Source organism: Gorilla gorilla, chromosome 14, assembly GCF_029281585.2.
Source record: "Gorilla gorilla gorilla isolate KB3781 chromosome 14, NHGRI_mGorGor1-v2.1_pri, whole genome shotgun sequence".
Classification (NCBI taxonomy): domain Eukaryota; kingdom Metazoa; phylum Chordata; class Mammalia; order Primates; family Hominidae; genus Gorilla; species Gorilla gorilla.
The window spans coordinates 53,274,279-53,286,286 of NC_073238.2; the positions used below are offsets into that span (position 1 = coordinate 53,274,279).

The 12,008-nt window shown below is 38.6% G+C and overlaps 1 protein-coding gene across 1 annotated transcript in view; it reads right to left on the minus strand.

Moving 5' to 3' along the window:
• STOML3 (stomatin like 3) overlaps nt 1–1,012 on the minus strand; it is a 30,301-nt gene extending 29,289 nt beyond the window's left edge. Inside the window, exon 1 of the mRNA XM_031001362.3 lies at nt 851–1,012. Within this exon, the coding sequence (XP_030857222.3) occupies nt 851–902 (52 nt within the window). The 5' untranslated portion in view covers nt 903–1,012. The remainder of the gene's footprint in view (nt 1–850) is intronic.
• Between the last annotated feature and the right edge of the window lie 10,996 nt (nt 1,013–12,008).

The following is a 12,008-nucleotide window of genomic DNA, read 5'->3' on the forward strand; positions in this document are numbered from 1 at the left end:
CCAAACGTGTTCTCTATTTCTAACATGTACTATGGCTTTTTTGGCAACATAAGGTACAGAGCACAGGTTAGGTCATACACACACGCACACGCACACCATCATCACACACACACACACACACACGCACACCATCATCATAATCACTTTCTGAACAACTGTTTAAACTTTCCAATGCTCAGTTTTCTCATTTGTAAAATGAGATTCTAAGAGGATCTACCTCAGAATTATTGTAAAATTTAAAGAGATAATGTAAGCAAAATGCTTTGTAACACATAATAGTCATTAGTATTAATGATAGTAGTTGGTACTTATAAGCTAAGTTTTTTTTCTCAACTTCTCTCCATTTATCAAACAGGATACAGCTCAAACCAACTTTTCTTTTTAATCTCAGCATCATCAGAAAATGTTTGAAGTTGGAGAAAAGTCAGCCTCTTCAACATATCTTTGTTATTTAATACAAAAAGAAGAAATACAAAGATAAACACCAATTCTATCTAAAATTGAATGAAAAATAAAGCAAGTTATAGACTGCTGTTCAAGAAGCAAATGAAATCAGCATAAGCAATGAATTCAAAATCCTGAGAAGGATTTAATACAGAGGAAGAAATTCAAAGACAAACACCAACTTTATCTAAAATTGAAGGAAAAATAAAGCAAGTTATAGACTGCCGTTGAAGAAGCAAATGAAATCAGCATAAGCAATGAATTCAAAATCCTGGGCTATAAATGAAATTGAGGCCCATTTCTGCAAATATATCTCATACTTACTCTATACCTGTCTATAATGCTACAACTCCTGCTTTGCCATATATGTAAAAAACAAGCCTAAGACAGGAAAAAAGGAACTTACCCACGAAATTCTCTTTATCTTGCTTCTCAGGTGAAGACACCCTAGAATCCATCTCATTCTTGAGAAGCTTTTATACTTGGCAATTTTTCATGGGTTTGGAGCTAAGTGTGAAGAACAGGCAGCAACTCAGATGTGCTTGGGAGAGGGGAGAGGAGAAAGTATGAGAGTGAAAGACATTCCTTCTCTTTAGTGAACTCCCTAAGGGGTAGTTACCCTGGTGAGGGAAGCCTGATAATATAAACAAAAAGATTTCTTTTATAAGTTCAGACTGCCTTTGTTCACAGAAAAAACTTGAAAGAGTATGACCATCTGGTGGTATTGCTTCCTGTAAAATATTGCTGTGTAATTTTCTATATCATTTATATTTCATAAAACACTTCTATGCACCTTGTATAATCTTGTGTGATCACTGATTACACAATGACCTGTTCAATACACAGGGCAAGTGTATCCATCCTTATGTTTCAGATGAGAAAATTTAACCCAACTCATTCTAACACTGCAGTGAGTGAGCTTTTGAAACTCAAATCTGATCATGTCTTCATCCTGCTTAAAATAATCAAAAAATTGCCAACTGTCAATATTGTAAAGACCAAACTCCTAAGTGTCCTACAAGACCCTGCTGGCCTGCCCCTTCCTCCCTTTCCAGCCTCACTCATGTGTCTCTCCGTGAAGCAGCTCCATTGGTCTCCTATCAGTGCCTCCAAAGCTTGATATGTCTTCTCGCCACCGGATCTTTGCACGTGTTATCATATGCATAATTATTTGGCTTGTGTCTGTTTCTTCTTCTAGACCAATAATTGACAAACTGTAGCTTGCCAGCTAAATTTAATTTACCACTTGTTTTTAAAACATAAAGTGTTATTGGAACACAGTATGTCCTTTTGTTGCTTTCTATTTTTTTTTTTTTTTTTGAGATAGGATTTCACTCTGTTGCCCAGGCTGGAGTGCAGTGGCACAGTCACAGCTCACTGCAACCTCGACCTGCCAGGCTCAAGCAATCTTCCCATCTCAGCCTCTTCAACAGCTGGGACTCCAGGTGCACACCACCATACCTGGCTAATTTTTAATTTTTTTTTTTTTTTTAGAGATGGGGCCTCACTATGTTGCCCAGGCTGGTCTCAAACTCTGGGCTCAAATGATCCTTCAGCCTTGGTCTCCCAAACTGCCGAGATTGTAGATATGAGCCACCATGCCCGGCTCTTTCGTTTTTGTATTGTCTGTGCTCACTTTTGCACTGCACCTGTGGATCTGAGTAGTTGTGAAACAGACCATACAAGCTGTAAGGCCTAAAATATTTACTGTTTGTCCCTTCACAAAAAAAAGTTTGCTGACCCCTGCCTTACACTATACATTTCCATGAGGAGAGTGACTTGGTCTAACATTTCCATTGCATCTGCAACAATTAGAACAACGTGGGCACATGGTTGATGTTCAAGAATACTTGCTGAATGAATGAATATATAAATCACAAATGAAAACAGCTCTCAAATGGCAAAGCTCTTTCTCAAATCCAGATCCTTAGGATCCTGTACTAGGATTCCTTCTTTCATCAGACCACATAGAACCACAGACAATTTTGTGGCTATTCCAACACTAAGAACACCAATTTTCTAATTTTCTGATGTTCATTTCTCTCATATCAATATCCCAAATATATCTTGTTTTTCTTTTGTATACCATTGTATTTATTGTATGGCATTTATTATATTATATTGTATTATTTTGTGAAAACAATAGAAAAAAATCTCTAATCTCTCCCTGGCCTTCTTGTCTTTTCTGGTTTTTCTTCTGCCAACCACCTAGTTATTTCCTTCTTAGCAACTTCATCTTAAAACTTTTCTTAGATTCCAGCCTGGGCAACATGGTAAAACCCCATCTCTACTAAAAATACAAAAATTAACCAGGCATGGTGGCACGTGCCTATAGTCCTAGCTACACTGGAGGTTGAAGTGGGAAGATTGATTGAGCTTGGGAAGCAGAGGTTACAGTGAGTCAAGATGGCTCCACTGCACTCCAGCCTGGGTGACACAGCGAGACCCCAACTCAAAAAAGAAAAAAACAAAAGTAAAAAATTTTCCAGGTTATGGGTTATTTATACCAACTACTTGATAATCTTGATTGCCTTCTCCACAAACTCAAATTGCAGGAATAACTACTATAGCTGTCATCCACAGTTTGTAATTACAATAATTAATACAGAGTATTAGAAATTTAGGAAAGGAGACCAGAATACAGATTAAAACAGACATGCATAATGTGTGCACAGAGTCAGCAACTGTCTGCTCTAGGATAGTTTCCTCTGCACCTCCCTTAAACATCCTCGCTTACAGCTCCAAGTAGAAATGTTGCTGGAGGCACAGTGGGCAGGAGAGAAGGCTCTGGGCTCATACTGCCCAGATATAAAGAAAACTTTGCTCTGTCATGAACTAGTGTGTGACATTGGGTAAGCTATTTAACCTCCGTGTTTTATTTTTCTCATCTGTAAAATGGGGATGGTAATATAATATTTACCAAACAGAGTTGCCTGTATGAGAATCTTATGAAAATTACATGTAAAATATTCAGAATAATGACTAACATTAATAAATGGTAACTATTATTACCATGAATGGAAGCTGGGCTGTATTTCTAAGGACTGAGTTAACTTCTCTCTACAATGGCAATATTGGGCTAGTTTTCACAATGTCTCCCTTGTCCCCTAATTTCAAGTGAAAGGAAGACTGATAGAGATTGATTTGGTATGTCCATACATTTATCAACTCTCTTCTCTCTCTGATCTAATGCTACCTTGAAAACTCGAGGCCCATTCCTGGTCTGTATTGTCATATAATTTCCATCCCGTTTCTTCCGGCCTCTACTTTATCACCATGTCATCATCACTTTGTAACTAACCTCTCATGGAAAGAGCAACAGAAAAACTTCCTGTTTCCATCATTCCTCCCGACTTAAGCCAAAGACAATCTTTGCCTGGAATTGAAAGCCCCTTTCCCTTTGAGTCAGATGCTTCTCCATAGTCATGCAGGAAAGTGTTCTGGAGGTGCTAGTTTAGCTTATTTCTAAATACATTTTCTCTTAATATTAGCCAAATACCATTTATGCTAGCATTGCCAGTCACTGAGGTGGAAGGTTCAAAACAACAGAAACAATAATTATTCCCTGGGAGCCGCTACAAAGAGCCTCAAGAGTGCTTGCTATGGTCCATCCCTTTGGAAGATGACTAAGCAACTGTTTTTCTTTTTCCTAAAGAAAGTTTCAAATGTCTCAGCCTAGAAAGCAAGAAGGGTTTCAGCAAGCAATGAGCACCTACGACAAACTGAATCCTCATAGCAGGGCCTCAGGAAATGAAACATGAGCTCATTTTCAAGTTTCCTACTTCTTTTTCTGTAAAATATAAATTAGTAAGCCCAGTGGATGAATTATTATTATCTGTGGATGTTCTTTCACTTATCATGGGAAAGGAGGATACGGGAATTTCTGGAAGATGCTTCGGATGAAGACTTTTCAGTGTTTCTGCATTTTCATTTTATCAATTTCTGCACTAGTGAAAGTACTGAGATGAGGATAGCTTTTTATTTTATTTATTTATTTTGAGATGGAGTCTCTCTGTCACCCAGCCTGGAGTGCAGTGGTGCAATCTCGGCTCACCGCAACCTCCGCTCCCCCTGCGCCAGGGGTCAAGCGATTCTCTGATGCCTCAGCCTCCCAAGTAGCTGGGATTACAGGCATGTGCCAGCACGCCCAGCTAAGTTTTGTGTTTTTAGTAGAGATGGGGTTTTGCCATGTTGCCCAGGCTCGTCTTGAACTCCAGGCCTCAAGCGATCCACCCAACTCAGCCTTCCAAAGTGCTGGGATTACAGGCATGAGCCAATGACCCTGCCTGAAGACAACTATGTTTTTAAAAGGCCTAATTCTATTCCCACTCTGGACATACAGGACATGTGTCCTTAAGTATGTATATTTTTTTTCCCCTGAATGTTCACCTTATAGCACAAACCCTCTCTTGAGACAATCCTTTCTAGACTTCCACCTGTTTCCTTTCCTAAGATTCTGGTTTCAGACATCACCCACCATCCTTTCTTGCTAAGATGTATCCAGGTGTTCCAGGACGGTGGCTGCTCTCTTAAGAAAACATGCCCTTTTCTTTAAATTGAAGTTCTCTGATCTCTTTAACTTTTTTACGAATATACATCATACATTCTAACCTATCCATTCTCATTTATTCAATTCTTGAATTCCCACTTTTTTTTTTCTTTTTTTTTTTTGAGATGGAGTCTCGCTCTGTCACCTAGGCTGGAGTGCAGTGGCCCAATCTCGGCTCACTGCAACCTCTGCCTTCCTGGTTCAAGCAATTCCCCTGCCTCAGCCTCCCCAAGTAGCTGGGATTACAGACGCATGCCACCAAGCCCAGCTAATTTTTATGTATTTTTAGTAGAGACGGGGTTTCACCATGTTGGCCAGACTGGTCTCGAACTCCTGACCTCAGGCAATCCACCCACCTCGGCCTCCCAAAGTGCTGGGATTACAGGCGTGAGCCACACCCTGCCGAATTCTCACATTTTTAAATGAGAAATTCGGTCTCCAAATCTGTAAAGATATTTATAGTGATAACTCCGCAAGCTGCAAATCTGGCTTATACCTCTCTTCAGAATAATAAATATTTTTAACTATCAGCTGACGAAACATCTCTACCTGGACGTCCCCCAATTAAATATTTGATACGTTAGAACGAAATCTATTGAATTAAGGCATTTGTATTATGGAATACTGTTGATATATTTAAAATGTATGTATTTATTGAATAAAGTAAACAACCATCAATATACCACACAACAGCACCACTAGAATATTACCAATACCATTGAAACTACTTGCATATTCCTCCTGGGTCTCCTCCTCACCTCTCTAAAACCGTAATTTATAATTTTGTTGATTATTCTCTTGCTTTTAAAATAGAACCTTTTAAATTATATATTTACATTTCTAAAACACTTATGATTTAGTTTTGCTTTTGCCTTTTTTAAAAATACCCATGTAGGCTGGGGGCGGTGGCTCATGCCTGTAATCCCACCACTCTGGGAGGCCGAGGCGGGCGGATCACGAGGTCAGGAGATCGAGACCATCCTGGCCAACATGGTGAAACCTCGTCTCTACTAAAAATACAGGAATTAGCTGGGCGTGGTGGTGTATGCCTGTAATCCCAGCTACTCAGGAGGCTGAGGCAGGAGAATCACTTGAACCAGGGAGTCAGAGGTTGCAGTAAGCCAAGATTTTGCCACTGCACTCCAGCCTGGCAACAGAGTGAGACTCCATCTCAAAAAAAAAAAAAAAAAAAAAACTCATGAGTGCTCTGCAATTTCCTTTGACATTCCATATTATGTTGCAGGAAGCTATTGCTCTTTAATTTTTAGTGCTATTTAAGACATCGAAGTGTAAACGGGCCACAGTTCACTTATTTATTTGGATACTTTTAGGTTTTCATTATTACAAATGATACTATCATGAATGTTTTGTACATATCTTCTGGTTGTGTATACATGCAAGAGTTTCTCTAAGGCCCTAAAATCCAGATATATACATCTGGAAATGAAACTGTTATATTTTATGTTCAACTTTACAAGATTATTGTAAACAACTTTGTAAAAATATTTTCCAAAGTAGTTTATGTCAATTTAATCTTACTAGTCGTGTACAAGTATTCCTTTTGTTCCAAATCATTGATGGCACTTGTTCATACTTGACTATCTGGTCAGTGTAAAATAGCATTTCATTATAATCTGACTTTAGATTTCCCGGAGTTTTAATAAGGCAGAACAAGTTACACATGGTTATTTACAATTTGTGTTTTCTCCTTTGTGAGTTGCACTTACATGCCCTTTGCTCCTATTTTGGGCTTCTTCTTGCAAATTTAATAAGTAGTCTTTATATATACTTGCTATATACATGTCGAGTACTTCTTATCCAAAATGCTTAGGACTTAGAAGTGTTTCAGATTTTGGATTTTAGAATATTTGCATATACATGAGATATCTTGGGGTTTGGCACCCAAATCTAAGCATTCAATTCATTTATGTTTCATATACGCCTTATACACATAGCCTGAAGGCAACTTTGTACAAGACTTAATAATTTTATATGGAACAAAACTTGTGTACATTGAACTCATGTGGACAGTCTGTGGTTTTTTGGCATGATCATCATTCTTGACTGAATTTCTACGCTACCAATAAGCAATCATTTTCTTATGCTTATTCACACATAAGTACTTAACAATAAAAGCTATGACACCCCGTTAACACAGTGAAAAAATAATGTGTGTAGCAGCACAGCAGCATCACCAGAATACCTGGCTCAGCTGTTAAACAGCAGCAACAACAAGCAAACAACGGCAGGCTTTCAGCCTCTAGCTATGATGCTGGGTTTGTGTTTCGATTAAAAGGCTACAATAGACTGTATTTTATTTTTTTTAGGTGGGAAGAAACATCAGAAGCGTGGGTCCTCTAGGGATGAGGAGTCATCCTGCTGGAAGGCCTTTTAAACAATTTCCTCCAGAGTCATCTGCCTCATTAACAACAGTTTTTGTCTTAGATGTCTCTCTTGGATTTTATAAACTTACATTATTTCCTGTTCTGTTATAAATGCATGCTGCTCTACTCCTTCACTAAGCCCATCACACATTTTCATCATGTTGTCTAGAGGCACTTTTTTGCAGTATTAACAACATCATCTTCATCATCACTAATATCACGATCACCTTGATTCAAAATCATTTTGGCTATTTCACAATCCATCAATGAATAAACAACTGGAGCCTCATTATTGAAGGTACAAACTTCTTTAATATCAATTTCTTCCCGTTTATTGATAGACTCTGAAATAATTTTTTTTGCATATATAAGGAGGTCAGACTTTTTTTTTTCTCATTTGACATGTGGAATCCTTCAAAGTCTCCATCTTGTTCATCACCTTCATTGAATGTAGTCACAGGCCAGAGGCTGTGCCAGGCATGTACCACTGTGGCATTAGTTCTGTGTTTCAAGAGAACACAACAGCATATATGGTATCTGTCATGACAAAACCACGTTGAAAACCTTCCACACGCATAGCCTCCATTCACTGCTGCTAGCATACTGGTCAAGAAAGTGTTTTCATTTTCACTCTTCGTTTATCTAAGAATGCTCTGGTCACATAGCTAATGAGTTAATGAAGTCACATTTTGGGGAAAGTACATGACATAAACATTTTTGATGAGAATTTCATTTGGAGAATGAGCAGAATAGCTATCAAGGAATAAAAAATTCTTGTGGTCATCATCCAGCCTAGCTTCCTTGCAGTGAGCAAGAGCTGCTGATATAAAATGTCTGTGAAGCCAGTCAGAAAAGCAGTCCCTGATTGTCCATGACTTTTTTTTTTTTTGTCAGAATAATGGACAGGTAAGAAATTAATTTCTTGGAAACAGCCAGGGATGCAGGCTTTTGCCTATCACAGCAAGTGTACCCTTATGTGTGTCTGCTGCATTAGCACATCCCAGCACAGATATTCTGTCCTTGGCATCCTTAATGCCTGTAGGGGCTGCCTCATCAGCTGTAGTCAGTGTCTTTCCAGGGCAGTAAGGACAAAACAGTGATGTTCATCAGCAGCATAGGCTTGTTTTGGCATCAGATTTTGATTGGTGATGACCCTGACAAATTCATTAATGAATTTCTTCACTGACCTGTGACCAGTAGATGCCTTATCACCACAAAGGTTTAAAAATGCAATGCCATGTCTTGTGTTAAATTTCTGCAACCAGCCTGTCGCGTATTCATGGTTCCCGTCAATTTTCAGTTTATCATGATCAATCTTTGCTTGTTTCATGATCAGCATACCATTAAGCAACATATGTTTACTGTAACACTGATGAATCAACTCTTCCAATACACAATTGAGATCTTCATTTTTAGCTGTATGTAGTGTTTTTCTATTTTTGATTCACTTCTGTTCATCACCTTTAGCATAGAACTTCAACAGTTTATCCTTCTGTTTCTGCAGGTCATATATGGTGGTCATTCCAATGACATACTCTTCTGAAAGATATACCACACTTATGCCACTGTCCAGTTCCTCCAACAGCTTGGTTTTCTATCAAACTATAGAGAAACATAAGTGCTTCCTTATTTTCTTATTACTTATAAGGTTGTCTACAGGTCTTTTTGACATTTTCGTGGTATCTTTACACCACAGAGCAGAGAATAAGTGAGTCACGTCCACAGGACTTGGCTTCATGTGGGGCATGATGGAGAGCCTGCCTTCAGTGTGTCTGGCCTGCACATGTGCTATTTTTATCACCCTTTGTGGGGGTATGTTTGAGTGGGGACTCAGGATGCACGGAAAAGATAACGTCGTAGCTGAAAAAGGCTGGGAAGGTCTTTTTCCCCTTGCGGATGCTGAATAAACTGCATTGTGTGCCTGGATTCTGACTGTGACCTGTCCATGAGACCAGGTGTGAAAGAGTGCACTTGTGGTGTCATGTTGGTGCTCAAAGTTTTGGATTTTGGAGTGTTTCAGATTTCAGATTTTCTGATTTTTGGATTAGGGATATTCAACATGTATATAAATATATGCACACCTACACAATGTGTGGGCGTATATATACACTTTATACATTATATGTACTTATGAATATTTGATACTTGACAGCACATAAGTGGCAAATATATTTTTCCAGTTGTCACTTATTTTTTTACCTTTTTAATGATGTGTTTGATATCAAATATATAAAATTTCAATATATTTAATGCTTGGTGTGCCTTGTTTAAAAATCCTTCCCTTCCTAAGGTCTTGAAGACTGAAATATCAAGCCTTGATAATTAGTGGAGAAAGTCCTTCATTCTCTTCAGAAGAATTTTGGCTATTTTTCATCCTCTGGTCACCCATACATTTTAGAATAAGTTCATAAAACTTATTTAAAACGTTGGGATTTTGATTGGAATGGTGTGAAATTTGGAGACTGAGAGATTTTATATTCTAAGGCTATGATTCATAAATATGATCACTGTGTATTCTCCATTTAAGTAGTTTTCTTTCTTTTTTTTTTTCTTGAGATGGAGTCTTGCTCTGTTGCCCAGGCTGGAGTGCAATGGTGCAATCTCGGCTCGCTGCAAGCTCCGTCTCCCAGGTTCCCACCATTCTCCTGCCTCAGCCTCCCAAGTAGCTGGGACTACAGGCCCCCGCCACCATGCCCGGCTAATTTTTTTTTGTATTTTTTTAGTAGAGACAGGGTTTCACTGTGTTAGCCAAGATGGTCTCGATCTCCTGACCTTGTGATCCGCCTGCCGCAGCCTCCCAAAGTGCTGGCATTACAGGCGTGAGCCACTGCACCCGGCCTAAGTAGGTTTTCTTTAATGATGCTTATGAAGTTTAAAAACAAATTCACCATAAAATTATTACTCATCTTTTGTAGGATTTGTTACTAGGTGACATGTCACCGTTTTCTTCTTTTGAAAAGAGCATACTAGCCAGGCATGGTGGCTCATGCCTATAATCTCAGCACTTTGGGAGGACAAGGTGGGTGGATTGCCTGAGCCCAGGATTTCAAGACTAGCCTGGGCAACATGGCAAAACCCTTTCTCTACAAAAAATACAAAAATAAATAAATAAATAAAATTAGTCAGCCATGGTGGTGTGCACCTGTAGTGCCAGCTATCAAGAGGCTGAGGTGGGAAGATTACCTGACCCAGGGAGGTCCAGGCTGCAGTGAGCTGTGATCACTTCACTACACTCCAGCCTAGGTGACAGAGGGAGACTCTGCCTCAAAAAAGAAAAACCAAAACTAAAAGAAAAGAGCATGCTATTGATACTGTTGCTCATGTTTGAAAATGCAACTGACCTTTGAATATAATGAATCTGAATCTCACTAAGCTTTATTAATTCAAATAATTTGTCACCTCTGAATATTGTCTGCTTTATATATCTTGCTTTCCAATCCTTATACTTTTTACTTATTTTTTTTTTGTACCTTACTACACTTGCTAGGATGTCTGATACAATGCTGAATTACTTTCCTTGATTGACATCTGCTTTTAAAGGGGTATTTCTAGCATTTCATAGTTAAAAATAAAGTATGCCATAAATACTTTTATAGATTTATTTTACTTGGAAGTTTTTTTTAACCTAGTTTGCAAAGAGTTTTTTTTGTTTGTTTTTTAGCCATTATGGTGGTTGAATTTTATCAAATGTTTAATGTGTTTGATGCATAGACCAAGAATGTTTTTTCTCTACGTGGCAAATTGCACTTTTAGATTTCCTAATGTTATTTTACCCTTGCACTCCTGAAACAAACACAACTTGATCATGGTCTGTCATCTTTTTTTAAAAAAAAATGCTCTACTTGTATTGCTAATAATTTATGGTTTTGTACTATTCTCGAGTAAGCTTGACATGTATTTTTTATTTTTCATACTATTCTTGTCTGAGTTTTGGTATCATGGTTAAGCTGGTCTTTAAGCATGACTTGAGGGGTCATATAGTCATATATAGTCAATAGAGTAAATAGTCATACATAGTCAATAGAAAGAGGAATGTCTTTCTACTGGAAGAGTTTGTATGTCCTTAAAATGGCCCATCCCTGAAAGTTCAGGACTCAGAAAAGCCTTCCAACACTGCTTCCTTTCCATTTACAAGTGTTGAGATTCTAATATAGGAGGTCCTCAAATAACATCCTTTTGTTCCACATTGTTTTATTGTAAGATGAGTGGCTGGGGCCTCTGTCTGCATGGTTTGCATTCTCCCCACATCTGTCTCAACATACTCTGGTTTCTTCCATATCCTAAGGTGCCTGTTAGGTTTACTCTTGTGTCTAGGTTGTCCCAGTCTGAGTAAGCATTGGTGTGTGAGTGTGCCCTGGGATGGGATGGTGTCCTGTCCAGGATGGGTCCCTGCCTTGCATCCTGAGCTGCAGGGATCAGCTCCAGCCACCAGTGACCCTGAACTGGAATAAGTGCGTTGGAAAATCAATGAATACAAATTGTAAAATAAAGGTTTGTAAAGTCCACGATAATCATACAAATGCATGACAATAAATGATGTGGTGCCTAAGCGCTCAGCGAGCCTGCCATGTTTCTGATTGTTTTTGAACTCCGCGGTGGTAGGAGGTGTTCCTGACAATTTTCTTTGTAAA